Consider the following 21,094-nt stretch of genomic DNA (forward strand, 5'->3'; position numbering starts at 1 on the left):
TTGATATTTGCCTCTCAGGACTACAGCACACCAAAAATAGACCTGTTCACAGAGCTGAATGGGATGGGCCGAATGTCTTCATTCTGTGATGACACCATAGAAACCTGTTCATTTGGTATTCCTCAGAATACTGGGTCCATTAAAGTCCACAGTGGAGTGTAAGTGAGGTTATGATCTTAAATAAATGCTGACACCTGCTTATATGGGATCTGAAATGTTTTTTCAAAGTCTCTTGTGTTCACAAAGGCTGCATTTATTTGATCAAAAATATAGTAAAAACTTCCTTGCTGAATTTCTTTCTTTCAAAAATCTTGAACATTAGTATATGGGAGCAAAACTTTGATCTCTCAAAGCTAAAATAAGAGATGAAGGACACAAGCCTCGTTGCATGATCAAGTGGAACATTTTGAGGTTAAAGCATGTGACCTATTATTGGAGTTGGGAGACTTTGAGAGAGAAAGAGACTGTGTGTCTGAATGGAATGTTGTTTTCTTGTTGTTGCGTGTTGGATGGAGATGACATTTTCGAAATATTTATTTTTCTGCCTTGGCATGTTTGTTCTTTGCCAAAACTTCAAGTAGCATGATTTTAATTTACAAAATGAAAGTTATCTTTGCCAGGCTTTAACACAATACTTAAAACTATTTTTAAAAATCCTGTTAAAATCCTCTTAGATCTGTTCTTACTGAAGTTGTGTGTTTGTAGATGGCTGATCTTTAGTGATCCAGGTTTCCAGGGTCTTTTGGCTGTTTTGGAGGAAGGAGTATATCCCTGCCCTCAGGACTGGGGTTTTCCCACCCCATTTGTCGGATCCCTGCGGCCTTTGAAAATGGTAATTACATACCACTCACTTTCACACACTCATTCCATCTTTATCATTTATAAACAAAATATATGCATGAACATAGATTCATATAAAATTCTTCCTTATGCTTTTCACAGGGTGAAATTAAGGTGGAAAATCCTAATGAAGTTAAGGTGAGCTGTACATGTTAAATCTCATTGAACACTGACTGTGCCAATAGGTGTAGTTCATTGTAAAAAATGTTACGACTAAAGACTAATTTTGCACTTTTATTCGGTGAAAGACTTTCTGTACAGCCTTGAATTAAATGTACCTGTTGGTGCAGGTAGTCTGGACCAGATTGAGCATGTCCAGAGGCAGGGTTTGTGCTTTGATATTTGCCAGCATTTGTTCTTTTGATTTCTGAGCCGTGAAAGAACAGCGGCATTGTGTCTGGCTTTAAAACTACAGTTAGTTGCACTCTAAACTTTGGCAGAACATGTATCTCACAGCAGAGGCATGTGATCCCATAATGATTTAATTGCATCTAAATATTACTTATAAGAAGCAGTAAAAGGTTATGGCAGAGTATATAATGGACTAGGGAAGCTGGGTTAGTTTGTGTGAACTGTGCCTCAAAGGTTCTCAAGGCTTTATTTGACAAAGTTCCCGACATTTCTGAACTCATGTCTGGCTCTGAGTGTAGTATACAGGCCTTGAGTCGGATTTGCCAGAGGCTCATCAACTCTGGAGTAAGAATTTCCAGAATTCTGAATATTCTGCCTACAAGTGTATGCACACACATAAACAAACCCCAGGCAAACATTGAGCATGTCATGTATTTTGCTGTATGAAAAGCATTTCTTTTGGTCATAGTCTAGGATGGTGTGTTCAGGGCTATTCACACAGGATGCTTTATTACATCTGTCTGCTATTCATTAATCGTTTATCTGTGTAAACATGCACTAAACAGATATCTTGAACTGCTATGACATGCTTAAAATGTTCATTTTGCTCCATCTTTTTGACTGGTGCAATTAATTCAAAATGTTTTTCTCTCTGTCTGAAATTAGGCAGTACTCTTTGAAAATCCAATGTTCCAAGGGGAGTGCATGGAGATCGAAAGGGACATTTACAACTTTGATGAAGGAGAGGAAGAGGAGAAGAATGAGGAAGAGGAGACTGAGAGTCCTGGCAACACCAGGAGAAAGAGACTCTGTTCTGTCGGCTCATTGAAGATCCTGAGTGGCCTGTGAGTATACTCATTTTTTGACAGTATGGCTGACATTGTTGGATTTGGTTTTTCACAAAGTCTGCAGATCAACACTTATCTTTAATTATTAATTGTATTGTCTTTAGCTGGCTCAGACAGTGATTCATGTTATTGTTCATACACAGCTGGGTAGGATACTCTGTGCCAGGATTTGAGGGGCGCCAGTATCTTCTGGAGGAAGGAGAGTATGCAGACTTCACTGACTGGGGTGGACTGGAAGACAGGCTCCTCTCTATACGTCCTGTGTTAGCAGTATGTACACAGAGACTATTTCTGAATCAAAAGAGATAAATATTAAACAAACAATTTACAGTATAAAGTCCTCCTATTAATAAACTATGTGTAGCACTGTGTTTTTCTGACTTGCAGTACACTCATGTTTTCTTGGAATAAGGAGGTTGCAAGTCATTTCATGGTTTTCTGTCCTGTAGGATTTCATCACTCCTCACGTGCGAATGTTCAGTGAGCGGGATTTCAGTGAAAGAGGGCTGAATGTGGACCTGCTGGAACCTGTCATGAGCATGGAAACCACTGGCTTTGGCATAAAGACCCAATCACTGGAAGTCCTCTCTGGAGTGTGAGTGTCTGTTTGCTCCTTCAGCTTCATCTACATCTTCATCTTCATCACTCTCTCTTTTTCTTCCTTTCTTTCATAAACTTTGACCTTTTAGTATGGCTGTAAATCTGTCAGTGAAATGTTTATTACCTCTTGTGGGCAGCTGCTTGCAGAGATTAAATCAGGAGTAGTTCAGTCAAAAATGATAATTCTGTCATTATTTAACTGATTATTCAAGAGTGTAACAGTCACCACTCACATTTTTAGCAGTCTTGGTTCTGGCAGTATTTGTTTTCTTCATCAGGATTAAAAGAAAATCTTTAATACAGAGTCATGAACCAAACTAACCAACTTGATGAATCAAAACATTACAATCTTTGAAGCAAAAGATGTTAGGAAATCAGACAAAAAGACAAATATATACTAACATTCAAAAGTTTGGGGTCAGAAAGTAATAGTTTTATTCAGCAAGGATGCATTACACTTAAAAAAAGTGACAGTAAAGACTTTGCATGTGTTGGCAGTAGCAACTAGCAAGTCCTGCACTTGATCTGCAGCAGCAGTGTAGCAGATCTGTTCCGCCAATACCAAACATATCAACATTGTTATACCCATTACCATGCCAAACACTCTGACAGAAATGTTTTCAACATTGATGATGATAATAAGAAATGTTTCTTGAGCAGCAAATCCCTATATTATAATGATTTCTGATTGCCACTGAAGACTGCAGTAATGATTCTAAAAATTTAGCATTGCCATCACAGGAACAAATTACATTTTAAAATATATTAAATCTAGAATACAATTATAACCTATAAAATTAATATACTATAATACTGTTTTTTTTATCAAATAAATGCTGCCTTAATAATAGGAGATTTCTTTCAAAAGCATAAAAAAATCTTACTGACCACAAACTTTTTTGAACAGTAGTGTGTGGATATATTTTATGATTAATGGAGGATGATTGTGTCAGTTAGTTCTGTAAGATCTATAAACTAGATCTGAAAACAATTTTTGGACTACAGCTGTCTAATTCTGTCTGTAACTCTGATAAATGGTATGTTTTAAAGCTGTTTTATGGTTTAAGTTCATACCTGCTCTGGTGTTAATGAAAGGAGTGGCACATGAGTGTGAGGTGTCATATATCCTGAGGCAGAATCATACTCTAGATATCTTTTTTAAACAAAGTTTTTAGTCATGGTGTGGCAAGCACACCCACACCCCCATCTCTCTCCTCTTCACATGCAAACAAAACGTACACACGTGTCACTGTAGTGTCAGTGTCAAGGGTGAGACTTTGATAAGATAAAGTACTTTGATTAAATAAATCAGTTATGAGATGAGTAAAACAATAGTATTCATATTTATCACTGATTCACAATGTCATTGTGTCTCTTTTATGTATCTATCACAGAAATTTCTGTATAGCCTACTGTAAGTTTGTTGTTTTTTTTATCTTTTTATTAATAAGTGACATTTTGCCTACTGTCTGAGACTGATTCATTCAACTGTCTGTATATTCATTATTGGATGTGAAATTTGTGGCACTGGCATATTGTGAGTTTTGTGGAAATTAATGTGGATGTAAATTTGGTTTATATTAGAGATCAGGGGCCTCATATATATAAACTTTGTGTACACCCAAAAGTTTTTGGATCTTTAAAGCCATGCATACGCCAGGCCCTGCGCAAAATTCCCTTTATTAAACCCAGTAGGTGGAAGATTATGCAGACATGCATCTCCACCCCGTCTGCTCCCCAGAATAACCATGTATGGAGCTTACAAGCCTAGTTTTACTATGCATATCCTCATCTGCATATGACAGTGCACACATATTTTCACTTTATTTTTTATAAATTTTCCGCTTGGAAAATTGCGTAAGCACATTTCAGTAGCAAAAAATTTGACAGTCCTGTTCCTCATGTACACAGTATGTACTTACATTTTATAACTGGGTAATAACAAGGTACTAATCCTGAATCTACCTCTAAACCTAACCTTAACTTATCTTATCTTATATTACCCAGTACTTTCTTAGGTAAGTACACTGTAAGTACATGTAAGTGCAGATACTGTAAATTTAAAGTGCAACCCACATTTCAATGGCTTTTTCGAGAGTACGCAACGTTTTTACATCAGGCCCCAGATCTGGTGTGTTAAAAAGTAAGCCTGTCAGTGAAACTCTTTAACATCTGACTGAACAGGTGGATAGCATTCGAGAAGGAACGCTTCTCAGGTGAGCTGTATGTTTTAGAGAAGGGTCTCTACGGCAGTCCAGAGGATTGGGGAGCACACAACTTCAAGATCTTGTCTCTTCAGCCTGTGATTTTGGTAATCATTATCTGCAATATCTGCCCTTTTTTTGCAATGTTATACTTACATTGTTACTTAATAAAACCATGCTTGCATTTGTATTCCCATGACGTCTTATTTTTTTTTTTTCTGTCTCAGGATCAGGCTGAAGGTCTGTCCAGATATATGGTGAGTTTAATGGAATATCTGTTATTGTTCCACATGAAATCTCCACATGTTATATACATCTTCTGCATTGATTGTGAATCTGAATTAATTAATCAGTTAAGGGGCAGTCACACCACACTTTTCGTTCCATTGACTTCCATTCATACACATGGGAATGCATCAGACCACAAACGCAAGAAGCACCATTTTGAATGCATCATTCATGGGATGTTGTAATGAAACTCTCTACCTCTTGTTGGTTCTCAGGTGCAGTTGTTCGCTGAGTCAGGGTTCCAGGGAGCAGTACAGACCTTAGATGAAAGTGTGGCGTTCCTGACAGAGGACTTCCAGCCCATGTCCTGCAAGGTTTTGGCTGGGAGGTGAGAACCCAGTTCAATGCTATCAAAGAAAATCCAATAGGACTTTTCTCAAAATAATCAACAGGATATGATGGTGTTTCAAAATACCGATACATTTCTCTGTGCATGTTTGTGCTTGAAGCTGGGTGGTGTTCGACGGCCCACAGTTTACTGAAAACATGTATGTACTGGAGGAAGGAGAATACCCCAATCCTGAGGCTCTGGGCTTACTCAACTCAGATTGCAAAATCAGTTCTGTCCACACTGTAGGACATGTAAGTACTAGGCTTGTCAGATTAATATTTAATTTGATCCGACTGTAAATGAGGCTGTGAGGACATTTTTATTTTTTAACCTTGCCAACATTTGGAATTAAACATTGAACATTTTATTTACATGTATCTGGCTAAAAGAGATGAATGAAGCGAACAATGGTCTTGGAAACATCTAGAATGAATTTGAAAATGATAAATGAAAAAAATTAAATTGCGCCATATGCAGTAGTTTTTCATGAAGTTACATTGTACCTTTTTTGGTTAAAAAAAAAAAAGTAATGACAAATATTTTTCTGGCATAAGATAAAATATAGATCATGTTTGTGGTTGGCAGGAAATATGCCTTGAGGAATTTGTGATTATAAAGTATCTTGAGTGTTTTGTTTGCTGAAGGATCTAAACCTTGGTACACAACAGTACAACATATTCCAAGGACAGCCTTGTTTTCGGTCATGTCATTTTAAATACAGGATTCTTATTTCATAATAAACATGTTCTTTGTTTCTGTCTGCGTCAGGAGTTTTCTATGCCCTCCATCACACTCTTCTGTAAATCTGGCTTCAGAGGACGTAAAGTAGTGTTGACAGATGGCGTTTTGAACCTTACTCTGGCTGGCATTGATGGGCGGGTCAACTCTCTATTGGTCAATGGAGGAATGTAAGTGGTTTCTGACACATTTAAAGCTCAAGAGTCAGTCTGGTTTCAGTGTGAACACTAAGTTAGTGTTATTTAGTCTCCTTTATGATTAATTTGTTGAATGTGAAAATAATATAAAAGTAATTTATTTATTTTTGTTGTCAGCTGGGTGTTGTATGAATACAGCAACTTCCGTGGTCGACAATTCCTGCTCCATCCCAGCGAGATCGGTGATTGGCCAAAGTTCAGTGGCTGGGAGCAGATTGGCTCTCTGCGTCCGTTACTACAGGTATAAAACACCAGCACATCTCCATTGGAGATCATCTCATAGAGGTGGAGATGGCAAATTATGACCCAACAACTAATTTAGCACATCGCTAATTCTCAGAAAGCGTTATTACTTGTGCTTTGCTGTGTGTGTGTTCAGATGCACAGGGGTGTTGGATAGTTTTGCTTTTAGGCGTGAGAGTTAATTATTTGGGAACAGCACATATGAAGGCAGGGCAAACCCAACACATTTACAACACGTGCACATAAAGACACTCCAGTAAATCCGGAACGAGATCAGTAATCCTCATAATGGCCTAATAATACATGGTTTAGTGGAGTTTATTAAATAAGATTTAGTCAAACTATATCAACAGTAGTTCTCCCGTAGATAATTTTCATTCAAACGTAACCATGTATCTTCTTTCTCAACAGAAACGTGTTTATTTCCGGCTGCGTAGTGCAGAGACAGGCTGCTTGATGTCTCTGTCAGGACCCCTGGATGATTTTAAGCTGCTCCGGGTTCAAGTGCTGGAGGAATCTGGTGGTCCAGAACAGATGTGGGTCTATGAGAACGGACTACTGCGCTGCAAGGTACTCAAGACTTTTAATCACCTTTCCAGATTCAAACACTGTTCCACCTGAACTTGAGTACAAGTGTGATCTCTGTTCCGGCTCTGTTTATTAATCATGACCACCATCTTTCTCAATTTCTCTTCAGCTGGTAGAGGACTGTTGTGTGGAGACATCTGGAGGTGTGGTGATGGCAGGTTGCAGGTTGAATATCTCACCTGAACCAGGCAAAGACAATCAGTTCTGGAGCATCACAGGAGACGGAATCATACGCAACAACCTCAAGCCCGACCTTGTGATGGAGGTCAAAGGTCAGTACTTGCTTGAAAGAAGAAAGACAGAAATATTCACATGCACATGGGGCGTGTGTGTCTGTCAGTCATAAAACTGCACCCTCCACTGACAAGCTCATAATCTCTTAGTGATGACACATTCTGATGTCACATCATACCTGTGTGATATTTCTATTAGCAACTGTGCTCGATCTGCTTGGGCAACTACATCGAACCTCACACATGCATTCCACAACATCCTGTCAGAGGCAAAGATATGTCTGAATCTGTACTACAGATGGTGACTATTTAACAATAAACTGAATATCAACTAAAAGTTTACAATATTCTGAAAACTATTATAGTAAAATATTAATATAAATGCATTAAAATATATTCTAAAAATGTATAATTCATGAAATTTTAAAAAGATTATTTGGTCAGTATGAGTTGCCTATGTATACAGCCATCACAATTAATTAGAAAAGTAAAAATTTTGGATTCCTGGTGCTAAAAACATTTGAAAGGGAACAATTTGTAAATTAATTTTTACATGTAAAGCATAAGGAGATCAGGGGCATCAAACAAGAAGATGAGGGTAAATTATTTATTTGGACTGGGACAGTAATCTCTGATGAAAGATCACTGCTGTATGGCTCCTTTTGTTTGTCTGAATTCAGAATAAGTCTGTTTGTGGTTCAAATTACTTTGTAACCTGAGCACCACCCTGACATCAGTCAGCTCAGCAGAAGCCGAACTTTGTTGCCATCTAGTGGTCACTTAATGTGTTACACACTTTTGGCTTGGCCATTTCAGTGCTGAAAACGTGTATGTATGTGTATATATAATATATTATATAGACACCCAATATACTTATACAACAGTTCTGGTTCTCGAATCTCAAATCACACAAAAAACATTTCTCACAGCAATAATGTAAACGTAAAGCATCTATAAAGTACATGTTACACTACTGTTCCAACAGTTTGGAGTCAGTAAGACTTTACATTTTTAATATATTATTTAAAAAAAACGTAAATTTATTCCTGTGATGGCAAAGCTGAATTTTCAGCACCATTACTCCAGTCTTCAGTGTTACATGATCCTTCAGAAATCATTCTAATGTGCTGATATGGTGCTCAAAAAACATTTTCTTATTATAATCAATGTTATAAACAGTTGTGCTGCTTAGTATTTTTATTTTTGAAGAATATAAAGTTCAAAAGAACAGCATTAATTTAAAATAAAGTTAGTACTCTTTAAAATCTTGAGAGATATTTGAACTTCTTAATCTATTCTTCATCCAGGTGGGCAACAGTACGATAAAAACCATGTGATTCTCAACACCTTTGATGAGCAGAAAACCAACCAGAGATGGACCGTGGAAATCCTTTAGTGCTTGAGTCACAACAGAGACCAATTCTGTAACTCCTGATGTTCAGCAGAAACCCTAAAAGATCTGAGGCTGTTCTGAGTCCTCAAGATGATGAGAATCTAAACCCCCAAAAATGACTCTGATGGATTTTATCCCAAGATGAGAATGTGTGGGGGACCAAATCTCTTGGAATCATCTATATCAGTCTCTGAATGAGTGATGTGTCTTTGAATATTCAACAGAAGTTCGACTACATCAAGGTGAATTTCACTGGGTGCGTCTCAATCAGCTCCCTAGTTCAGAATTCATGGCACTGATTCAAGGAGTCGGCCATTTTAAAAGCTGTCTCAATCACAAAATCCTTCCAGTGCACTGAAACATTAGTTTCCTAAAAAGTCCCACAATGCACCGTGAAAACCAGGGAGCATTGATGCTCACTTTTTAGTTTTTCTAATAAATACAATCCATTATATTTCAGCATAGACAGGTAATGAACATAATTTGGCTAACATTTACATTTGTTTACAGACGAAATCTTGCACGTATATGTAACAATCAAAGTATTTGTACTAATGTACTTTAAATAACATCAAAAAATAATGAGAGAAAGATATCATTGCTGCTGCTTTTCACAAATACCAAGTAGTTTACAATAAGGATCTTGCCATGTTGTCGGAAATGGAGCCATAAGCATCCCAATGTGTAGTGAGCCACGTTTCTTACTGTCCTTACCAGTGCCCAGATTCATGTACACAATATATTGATTCATGCCCCCGGAAGCTAGGGAGCTGACTGAGACGCACACACTGTCTTTTGTGCTAGCACTTTTTTATTGTTGCTCTCCATTGACCCAGCATCACCAAGAACTATCCTGCTTGCAATGCCATGATATTACCAAAGGGGGGAGCACTAGCATTAAGATTTGTATGTAGCTGCACTTTAGATGACCTTGTTCATTTCTTGTACTAGCAAAAATAATAATGGTTTGGCTAGTTAGTTTGACCCAGTTAACCCCTTGCTTTGAGCAAAAAGCATCTTCCTCCAAATCATAAGTAGCTGTGTATTCTGACTAAATTATTTTTGTAAGAATTACATTAATCATCATAGTATAGGAATGTTTTACAAGTGCCTTATTTTTTGAGGGTTCTTAAAAGCTTTAAATAGACTATTTTTCCTCGTCTGAAGCCTTTGTCACATCTCAGGATGGTTGCTAGTAAAGGGCTTGTGCAAGTACTATCAGCCAATCAGCATTATTGGCTCAAAACAACCTGGCTGCAGAACTAAGCTCTCATGAGTAAAATTTTGACATACATTCAAAGTCTCCTGCACCAGATGAGCAACTGCTGTTGAGATGAATGAGAATACAAATGGATAGTTTTCTCCAGGTATTATAGACTTCACTGAATGTAAGGTAGCATTTATATGCCATTCAAACTCACTGAAAACTAAATGTTTACTCATACCATTTTACAGTTGCTGCACTAAGTGTTTAACATGTCATGTCAGACTATTCTGCTAAATCAGGAAAAAAAAAAAAACACCATTGCACATATTGAACACACATTGAACATTATATACCATCTCCTTCTCATGCTGATCTGGCATCAGTTCAATCCGGTCACAAACTGGCATTTATTGGAAAGGCAGCTGATCCTTGATCTGCTCTCAAGAGTATTTTCTGTCTCTCTCTATTTTCTTTTATAAAGATTTTTTGATAGTAGTTTGTGTATGTTTGTACATTTTCTATACATCTAGGTTTAGTCATCTGTTTTAGCATTTTTTTTATATGTTCATGATTTCCATACTGTTACATATAGAATAAAACATTTTTATTGTTTGTTTGGCTTGTTCATTAGTAAGATATAGTAATATTTTGAAGTAACAAACAAAACTTGAGGTTCGCCTACTAATTTTCTAATGCTGAATAAAAACACGGTAGCCATTAGATAAATGTTTTTAATTCAACGGACATTAAAAAAAGTGCCATGTTTAACAGCTTAAGTATGTTTTTGGTTGCCATAGTTACTCTTTCTGCTCCTCAGTGATGGAGACCACAGTTTTGCCACGAGCATGACCCTGCTCTACTTTCTGAAAGGCTTGAGGCACCTGAGTAAATGAGAAAACTTCCTCCACCACAGGACGGACCTATAACGATACAACAGATAACAAAAGTTAAAACTAAAAGGACATAAGACCTACAGGTTAACTGAAAATGCCTACAAATCCACTGAATATAAAGCCTGAAAATCAAAATAAAGTGTGCTTATACTGCATTAGTTGATGTTAGAGTGAGTAATAGTTCAAGTTGGGTGCACTGTGGTGTAGAGGTTAGTATTCTGAGCTAGTAAACAGAAAGCTGCTGGTTTGACCCACATAAGAACCAATTTCTCATCGTCACCATTATGCCCTTGAGCACAATTTGTTCCGGGACTGTCTCTGGAAAGAGTTTATGGCATCTTTGAAAAGATATACAATCTGCTGAACTGATTTATCTCAACTTATTACCAAACGTGAACTGATTCACTACAATTACAACTACAATCTGAAGCATTAATAACACTAAAAAGAACAAATAAATACATTAAACTTCAAATACATGTAACTTACAAATAAGACCAAAAGTCTGTCCAAACATCATATTGTATTGTTAAAAAAAAAAGAAAAAAAAAGGAAGAAAAAAGTTATCGTATTGAATATCTTGTCTAAAACACCACAATCTTGAAGTTGAGAGCGAAAACAAACAAACCTGGTTACCAAACAAACAGGACATGCAGGCACAACAGCACAATGCTTTAAAGGAAACAAAAGATGAGATACATTTCCTGTCTGTTGCTCTCTGCATCACAACCTTTTTTTTTTTTTTTTTTACTTAGATATGTTAAAGGTTTCTAGCTTGAAAAACTTTTTTGCTTACAAATATAGAAAAAGCTCCTTTAAATGCTGCTTAACATTTAAGTATAAAGGATATACTGAAATATTATAGTAACTTTAATAACATTCTTTTGGGGTTTTTTTCTCTTCTGTAATGTCTGATATTAAAATCCCACAGCTCCATAACTAGTCTTTCGATGACGTGTCTGTCTTGTGTATATGTCTGGTACAGTGTTTGCTGTATCTGATGTCTTTCATGAGGTTAGTGGCCCTTCACACTTTTGTTCTCACCATGGAACTGTCAAGTTGTCATAACACAAGCGCCTGATGACTCTCATTTCTGTGTTCAAATAAACAGCACAAGACTTAGGGGTACCACAGGTAAATGTGCAATTGTGATCACAGAATCTAATCTTTTACCAGCAATACATCTATGTCATTCTATTTTGATATGGAATAATTTTTCTTCCTGCAAAAAAGTTAAAATCTGCAATCCAATGTGCCACAACTGAGAATCGTGTATACAAGTGAAGAGACAGGAAGGAGAAATCTTAGGCAGCTGACTTGTAGCTAAATCAGGTAATAACTCTGCAGGAAGTGTGAATGTGTGCAAACTGATTTCAGACAGACTTCTGAGGCAGCTTAACGGTTTGATGAGCTACAGGAAAATAGAGCTTTGGTGATAACTAAGCAAATATTTAATTACTGCAATACTAATTTCTCACTAGAACTTGCATCTAAAGTGGAAAGTGTTAGTCAAAAACATACATTTACACAGTAAATGTCATGGAATAGGAAAAACACAGGATAGTGGGATATCAAAGGCAGCGATGATATATCTATCAGATGAAAAATCAATCAGATGAAGGTATCTCAATCAGTAGATAGGATGTGACATGATCACTGGATTTGAATGTGCCTTGTTGTCCTACTACCTCCGTATGCTGCCTGCAGAGGCAGCATTTTTCAGCTTTCAGACGCAGCTAGAGTCTCACAAACATGAAATACACTCAGTCTGATGTACCTTTCCAGAATCAACCATTTCGCTGATCTCGTCCAGCGTAGGGCCACTTGGAGCAAAGAAACCCCAGCGATAGTGCACTCCTTTCCTGAGATGCTGAGAAAGAAGAGAGAGAAATAGCACTGAACAACCTTCTACCTCCACATCTCTAACTTGACAAAAGAATGAAATTGTGTCAGGTAATCAGGTTTAGGTTCCTGACCCTTCTATACTTTCATATCCTCCATTGTTCTTTCATTCTGGATCAGTATATTTTCATTCATTAAATCATTTCTTCTGTCCCTACGCCACAGGACAGGGTGGTGTGAAGCATTAATGGGTCACAGCAGTGAAAGGAAAGTGTATTTGATAACTGAATGCCATTCACTGGAGTGAGATCACTGCTCATTTTTTATGTCGGGAATGTCCCCTGAGAAAATGACACATTTTGACAGTTCCGGTCTCTAAAGTTTTTAAATTCCAACAACTGAGAATTTCTGAAATGTTTACTCAAGTAGAAACATTAAAAACAAGCATTTTTGTGTGGGCTTAATGCCAGACTAACAGGGACAGGAGTGTGAATTTCCTGCTGAAACATGAACCACTGCAAGTAAGGTGTTCTGACAAACCACAAAAAAAAAAAAAAAAAAAACTTTCCACAAAATACATCGCTACATCTATACATTGCAGAATACAAAGACATCAGCACAATTAAAAAAAAAAAAAAAAAAAAAAAAAAATTTTATTCAGCAAGGATGCATTAAATTGTTAAAAAAAAAAAACACTAAAGACATTTATAATGTGACAAAAGCTTGCTATTTCTTTTGTACTTTCTATTCTTCAAAAATATTCAGCAGCACAACTGTTTTCAACATTGATAGTAAGAAATGTTTCTTGAGCACCAAATCAACTAAAGGATCGTGTGAGACTGAAGACTGAAATAATGGCTGCTGAAAATTTAGCTTTGCCACCAAAGGAATAAATGAAAATGTAATTTAAATTGTAATAATATTTCACAATATTACTGTTTTACTATTTTTATGAACACATTAATGTAGCCTTGGTGAGCATAAGAGACCACTTTCAAAAACATTAAAGAATCTTATCGACCCTAATCGTTTGAACAGTAGTGTGTGTGTGACTATGAAAGTCTGGTTTGTAGGGTGGGGGAACTTCACTTACTTTCACCTACTTTTAGGTTCTTTTTCCTTAAGTCTCTCAATATTTTTTAAGAAACTTAAGTGATTTACACAAACTGCTAATTCACGCACATACATGACCTACTGTATGAAAGGTCATGGCTATAAACTGATAAACCATAAAAAATGGTTCCAGCCTCTGTGGCAGAGGAAACTCATTCTAGATGTTTTTTCACCGGCACATGGACAAGAAGTCCCTACCTTCAGCACTTTGCATCCTATGGTGACTCCAGACTGCATCATTCCGTCTGCTAGGCCTAGTCGGTCTGTGTTATGCAGGAACGGTGTTATTAGAGTAACATATTTAGCACCATTCCAGGGTCTTAGGAGATCTAGTGCCCATTTCTCAGTTTCACCACCAATATTGTCTAGAATCAAATCAAACCTGAAAGAGAGAAAGAAATAAACTCAACTTCTGATACAAGTTCCATCAAAAAAATAGTCACAGGCTAGTTGCCCAAAAACGAACTTTTCTAAAGTCTGTAGTTGCTTTTCAACCGGTCCAGCAGTGTAGTCCACGACATCATCAGCGCCCAGATCTCTCACCAGCCGCTCTGCATTCTGGGAACACGTTACAGTCACATGGGCACCCCAGGCCTTTATCATCTGTCGAGAAGTAAAAACCAAAATCTTAATCAAAATGTCAATCATACAGCAGTGTAACACACAGATGATTATCCCCCGGGTTCACAGATGAGGCTTAGACTAGTCCTAGACTAAAATGCATGTTTGAGCTGAAAGCAACTTCAAGATACTCAAGATACACACCAGTAATGTTTTTTCTTCTAGGCATGATTATAAAAGCTACTTAAATACCCTTATTGAACTAAGACCTTTATCCTGGCTTAAAGGTTTAGTTGACTCAGAAATGAAAACTCTGTCATTAATTACTCACCCTCATTTCATCAAATGAAGATCTTTTTGATGAAATCTGAGATCTTTCTGTGCCTCCATTGACAGCCTACACAATTGAAACTTTGACACTTCAAAAAAGTTCATAAAGAGATCGTAAAACTAATCAATAGGTACTGAGCAGTTTAGTCCAAATTTTTTGAAGAGACATGATCACTTTATATGATGAACAGATTGAATTTAGGCTTTTATTCACATTTAAACATTCATCACACATCAGTTGTGGTAAACAGAAGCTCAAGCATGTTCGCATTACGTGCGAGAACCAATGAGGTTCATTCTCGTGTGTTACGCAGCACGTTTGAGCTTGCCGAAGAGGTTTGTTCTCGCGTGTCATTCAGGTTCGGTTGAGCCTCGATTTATGTTCGCTGATCAATGTTTTTATGCGAACAAAAGCCTAAATTAAATCTGATCTTCATAAAAAGCGATTGAGTCTCTTCCGAAAATTTGGACTAAAACACTCAATTTTTAGACCCTATTGTAATTGCTCGGTCAATTCTTCTTCTTCTCCGAAATGAATCGCATTTGAGGGCCTAAACATGCTCGAAACTCATGAAACTTTGCATACGCATTAGGAGTGGTGAAAAATTACGTAACATATGGGTTTCAGAATGGTCAGGTGTGGCAAAATGGGTTGATAGCGCCACCTCCAAAACTTCAATTAAGCGCCTTTCACACTACATTTCACATAGAGGTATGAAATTCGGTAAACACATGTAACAGCCCAATCCCTACAAAAAAAGTCCCTCTGTGCAAATCTGTAAACCCAACAGGAAGTGAGATATTTTGAATTTTCTCTGCAAATTTTTTTGCAGTTTTTGCTATTTCCAGACATTGTACTTTAACAAACTCATCTTAGAGATTTAATCAGATAAACATCATATTTGATCAGTCTAATCTAAAGGCCTTTGCGACGTTAAATTGCGAAGATCTAGAGTTTTCACTGAAGGGTGTGTCCGTGGTGGCCTGACAAAATTCGATGTTTCGCCATGAAACAGGAGGTTGTTGTAACTCAGGCATGTGTGTCCGATCTGCCCCAAACTTAACATGATTCATTAGAGTCCTGACCTGAAGACATCTACATGACAATATTCAGTCACAGTTATGGCACCACCTGTGTGATAAGAGTCCTGGCCTGAAGACATCTCTATGCCAATATTCAGTTAGTCATAGCGCCACCTGCTGACAACAGGAAATGGCATGCTTTGCACAATAATTCACTCCCAGAAACACATTTAAATATGCCAGGAAGTACCAAACATACTAGAAACACATTAAATCATGCAACACTTGACTAGTGCTAATGTTTGCGATTAACGCCATGAAACAGGAAGTTGTTGTAACTCAGGCAAACAATGTCCGATCTGTTCCAAACTTCACATGATTGATAATAGTCTTAGCCTGAAGATATCTACATGGCAACATTCAGTAATAGTCAATGTGCCACCTGTTGTCAGCAGGAAGTGTGGCACGTCGAAATGACTCGCTTACATGCATGTCAGCCACTATTCACTGTTTTCCAAAAGGAAAGAACACACCAAGCTGATGGCCAACTAAGTTTTCTCAGTGTGTTCCGCACCGTCGACTGAAGTTAGTCCTCGTCTGCTTTTTTCGGCCGATTCAAAATGTTGAATCGCCGTTGGAGCTCGTCGGTCCGTCGGCCCATCTGATCATTCTGATTGGCTGTTCAGCTACTGCCACCTGATGGTTCAGAAAGGCATTTCATGCAGGCGCAGAACCGACGTGCTGCTTGGCCCTCGGCTGTTTAGCGTTGGTTTGGTGTGTCAGGCCAACTTTGGACACAGACGCTGCCGACGTGAGCCAACCCCGCAGTCTGCTTTCATCGCCACTAGTTCGTCAGCGACGGCTTGGTGTGTTCTGGCCTTAAGGCCACCGGGTGCCAGCTGTTTGCAGCTTTAATTATGGATTAGTTAGTTTTGCTAAAATTTTGAAGCGTCAAAGTTAACTGTGTTGCTGTCTATGGAGAAACTCTCAGATTTCATCAAAAAGATCTTCATTTGTGTTCTGAAGATGAACGAAAGTCTTACAACATGAGGGTAATTTTTGGGTGAACTAACCCTTTAATCTAAGCCATGTCTGTGAAAACAGACCTACAGCTCTGGAAAAAATTAAGAGACCACTCCAAGTTCAGAAATCAATGTTAAGTGGTCTCTTAATTTTTTCCAGAGCTTTATATGTTTTATTACCCATTAGAAAAGTAATTTGTAATGTTACATGCAAAAAAATTATCATCATCATCACCTGTATAGCAAAGGTTCCCAATCCTCCTGATCCTCCCAGGATAAGAACACTGTATGAAGAAAGGATAGATCTGTTACAGCCAGCCTTAATCAAATGCACATCTATTATGATTCATCTAAGCCTCTAAAGTAAGTAATAATTATTTAAAATCACCCTTGTTGTGTTCAAGTATTGCTGAGATCACTGTGTTTCAAGCAAAGCAGAACTTTCTGCATATAATGTACAGTTGTCTTTAAATAAGAATAATCTGCTAAATAACGTAGCACATTTGTAAATACATGCTTCAATCTGGTAATTAATGTCATTTTTGATTATTTTGGGATGCCTAATCTAATTTTGTTACATGCTAATTCAGTTAATACTATAAGGACATAATTAACAGAATAAATCAGACCAATTAGATGCTGGAGATAAAACTAGAGACAGAACAAGACAAGACAAAACAAAAAGGAGAAAGGAACAAGTAGTTTTAGTATAAAAGGATATTATATATATTATAATGCTTACACTCATAATGACTATTAAACATGCTTTCTCTGTCGTTTAGGATTGAATTGATTGTTTTATGCTGCTGTGCATTTCAAAGTTTTTCAAACATTTCCAACATTTTACTCGTCATTAATTCTTCTGGTGTTAGGAACAATACTATCACTATCAATACTGTTGCAAAAAATAAAGAAACAAGAAATTTTTGCAGCTCAATTTCAATAAATAGTTTTTATAACAAGGAAATATCAAAAATGTGATTCTATGTGAGATGACCCTATTAATCAGAGGAAATTAAGACCTGCTCCTACTCGACTCAATAGGAGCATTGGACAATGTGATGCAATCACTGAAAGATGAACCTGAAGTACTTGCCGTTTCTTAGCACAGTTGTCTTTGTTCAGGCCACCGGTGTTGACGATGGCAGACCAGGCTGTTGCAGCCACATACGGGATGGATGCTGCTTCAACGTGGCTAAGCAATTTGGGCTTATGGGACACCTAAATCATAGAAATTAACAATGTAGGAGTAATGTAATTATGTAAAGGACAACAGTTGTCATGTGACGTGTCAAAACTGCTGTACTGTTATCTACATATATGAATGAATGCTTTTATATGTTTATACTACAAAACATGAATCTGAACATTACCTCATTGGCACTAAGCACTACAAACTCTGCAAGGCTGCCCTGCTTCCATGGAGGGATAGCGGCCCACACCTAACAGAGAAAAACACTTTTAAATCCCATTGTAGACTATGGCCTCAATAACTGATGATTTTAGGGTAATTATTGGACATTGAATATACAGATATGACATTATATGGAATAATAACCGAATAGAGCACCTGATCTCCTGGTTTAAAGTAGTTCACATCCAGCCCACATTCCATGATCTCTCCGGATACATCACGCCCCAGGATTAGAGGAAACTCACTGCCTGTCTGGTTTATGTTCAGTGGGTCACGTTTCATAGCCATAGTAGCTGCTCCATAACCACCTATAAGTAACACGAAAGAAAGACTTTATTACGTACACCATAAGCTCTTCCTAGAAAATATTTTTAAAACATTTTAAAATTAAATAGGTTTCTTTTAACTATTTATGCCAGTAATCTTCACAATTTTTTTCATGAGAGCCGCACTGATAAGACAAAGTCAATAGGAGAGCCACTTTTACCGCAAAGTATCAAAAGTTACATCCAGTCATAAATAGCATGTCTGCTAATCAACCTGTCATGCCTGAACATACAATATGCAATGCAATAAATACAAATTATCATTTACCATTCAAATCTGTAACTGAGACAAGATGATTTCCCTTAATGACAAAAAAAAGCAGGATTACCTGGGATTAGTGGAAGCATGCATGCATTTTCTTTACTTTATTTGTAGCTTGTTGTTGCAATCTTTGTAAGGCATGCAAGATGTTCATTGGTGAGGCTGTTTCTCTGTTTCCTCTTTATGGTGTTCATGGTTGAGAGTTTATGTTTGTATTTGGTGTGCTATTTATACACTGAAATTACTTTTTGTGTGGATATGATACGCGATGGGTAGATAGTGGTAGTGGAGTGGGGTAGGGGGCGTATTATATGTACGTCAAAAGTGTGTATTATATGCACATCAAACATATGTGTATCATATGCACACCAAAGTTAAAACTATGGCACATATGGCTCAGATCTTCTGGCAGCGGTAATGGTCATATGGGCCGTATCTGGCCCACACACATCAAGCCGGTTTTAATGTGGGTTTGTGGCTTGCTGTCTATGGCCCAGATGTGGCCCATGTGACCATTGCCACTGCCAGAACTGGGCCAATTGTGCCATAGTTGGCCCTGATGAGGCCTGGATATGTATGCTATTGCCAGGCACACTCAGGTTGAGTCATCGCCGCCATTTCATGTGGTATGTGGGCCAGAAGAATGTGGGAGATGTGGGCCACAACTGGGCCAGATGTCATTTGCTATCTGGGTTATGTTATAGCCCTGTTAGTTTTTAATGTTTTATGAAATATCTGCATTGACTGCATGATCATATCACCGTATTATTTACTGCCATGCGAGCCACAAATTAAAGTTTGTGAACCACAGGAGGCTTGCGAGCCGCGCAATGAGTAATACAGATTTATGGCGTTAAAGACAAAGTCAGGCCGGTCTCAACATGCCTTGTGACCCATCCTTTCAAAATAACATGATAAAGTGGTATGTTTTTACATGACTTTGCATATAGGCAAACTAGTGTAAAGGTGAGGAAGAATTCACTAAGCAGCTGAGTAAAAGCCACTGATATAAATCAGTTGTAAAGATACTTTAAAAAAAAACCTTGCTTGTGCATGAAACACCTCATCTTAGAGTTCAGAAAATCTGTGCATGTACATACCATTTCTGAAGTATATGGAAGTAGTGCATGGCTATGCAAACCTCTTCAAAAAGCTGTTGCTCTGCAGATGCTAGTGTTTTTGCTGGTTGCTAGGGCATTACTAAGGTGTTTTGACACAAATGCTAAAGTTGAACAAATATCAAGGTTTAGGGCTTTCAGGAATAATTTATCATCATATAGACAACTGCACGGTCTGTCTCTTTTCATATTAATTTGACATAATTAATTTGAATATATTTTAGCTTTTTTTGGGGGGAAAAGAACTGCTACAGGTTGATACATTACCTGATCACTGTGTTGAGGTTTATTTTGAAATACTGTAAGCAGTGTAGCTATAGTTAACTAAAACAAAAAAAAATCAATTATTCTTTTTAATTAATTGATTATAAATAATAAAAAATAATTAAATAATTGATTGAAATAAAGCTGAAATAAAATAAAAATTTGAAATTGAAGTAATAACATTACTAAAACTTAATAATAAATTAGCTAATAAGTAAAATATAAATATAATACAAATGACAAAAGCACATAAAAATGACTGTATTCAGCAAGCACCACACTAATGACAGCTTAAAATGACTAGGCAATTCACAATTATGATATATTGCATGGTATAGTAACCTGAGTTCAAACATCTTCATGAAATATGTGAAATATGTGTCACTCATTCACAAGTTATATGAAAGTGTCAAAATTTTCTGATTTATTCTACACAACATAACACGATATAAACACATTAAGACACCGTCACATACCCCTCATACTGATGTCGATGGGGTTAATACCCGCAGCGTGCACCTTCACGATCACTTCATTGGGATAGTGGATGATCGGAAGCGCCGCGTTCTTGGTGAACCGCAACACCTCGTTTTTCCCGTATTTGTCGATGACCCATGCGGGCATCACAGTCCTGCGGGAGGCTGAGAAACTGAAGCTCCTATACTGACCCCTCAGCGAGCACACCAACCACCGTCTACACATTAGCATGGTTGATCAATCATAAAAATATTCCAAGGCTCTCCTCCTGGGGATATCGCTGACAGTCTCATAAGCCCGTCATCGATTAGAAATAAAACACAAATCTTTGATAACACTCACAAGTTCAGTGCATCTCATGTCCTGCAAAGTCAAAACAATCCGATGA

At 37.4% G+C, this 21,094-nt stretch overlaps 2 protein-coding genes across 4 annotated transcripts in view; one reads left to right on the forward strand and one right to left on the reverse strand.

Annotated features, from left to right (window-relative positions):
• crybg1a (crystallin beta-gamma domain containing 1a) overlaps positions 1–10,797 on the forward strand; it is a 47,359-nt gene extending 36,562 nt beyond the window's left edge. The window contains exons 8-22 of one of the 2 annotated variants that reach the window (XM_067366616.1): positions 19–158; positions 706–832; positions 943–978; positions 1,858–2,036; positions 2,183–2,309; positions 2,489–2,634; positions 4,824–4,950; positions 5,071–5,100; positions 5,347–5,459; positions 5,581–5,713; positions 6,231–6,370; positions 6,515–6,638; positions 7,052–7,210; positions 7,338–7,500; positions 8,769–10,797. In XM_067366616.1, coding sequence (XP_067222717.1) covers positions 19–158; positions 706–832; positions 943–978; positions 1,858–2,036; positions 2,183–2,309; positions 2,489–2,634; positions 4,824–4,950; positions 5,071–5,100; positions 5,347–5,459; positions 5,581–5,713; positions 6,231–6,370; positions 6,515–6,638; positions 7,052–7,210; positions 7,338–7,500; positions 8,769–8,857 — 1,833 coding nt within the window. In that variant the 3' untranslated portion in view covers positions 8,858–10,797. The remainder of the gene's footprint in view (positions 1–18; positions 159–705; positions 833–942; positions 979–1,857; positions 2,037–2,182; positions 2,310–2,488; positions 2,635–4,823; positions 4,951–5,070; positions 5,101–5,346; positions 5,460–5,580; positions 5,714–6,230; positions 6,371–6,514; positions 6,639–7,051; positions 7,211–7,337; positions 7,501–8,768) is intronic. The other variant, XM_067366617.1, reaches the window with a different exon arrangement.
• Positions 10,798–10,803: 6 nt separating this feature from the next.
• Positions 10,804–21,090, reverse strand: rtn4ip1 (reticulon 4 interacting protein 1). 2 transcript variants are annotated; one of them, XM_067366619.1, is made up of 9 exons: positions 20,706–21,090; positions 18,416–18,567; positions 18,219–18,287; positions 17,942–18,066; positions 17,081–17,129; positions 14,376–14,512; positions 14,108–14,291; positions 12,732–12,824; positions 10,804–10,981 (listed from the first exon to the last, which is right to left on the reverse strand). In XM_067366619.1, the coding sequence occupies exons 1-9, from the start codon at positions 20,935–20,937 to the stop codon at positions 10,859–10,861; spliced, it is 1,164 nt and encodes a 387-aa protein (XP_067222720.1). In that variant the 5' UTR covers positions 20,938–21,090; the 3' UTR covers positions 10,804–10,858. The 2 variants fall into 2 exon arrangements, with proteins under 2 accessions (XP_067222720.1, XP_067222721.1); XM_067366620.1 differs by lacking the exon at positions 20,706–21,090 and adding an exon at positions 18,854–20,406.
• Positions 21,091–21,094: the final 4 nt, after the last annotated feature.

Source organism: Chanodichthys erythropterus, chromosome 18, assembly GCF_024489055.1.
Source record: "Chanodichthys erythropterus isolate Z2021 chromosome 18, ASM2448905v1, whole genome shotgun sequence".
NCBI lineage: Eukaryota > Metazoa > Chordata > Actinopteri > Cypriniformes > Xenocyprididae > Chanodichthys > Chanodichthys erythropterus.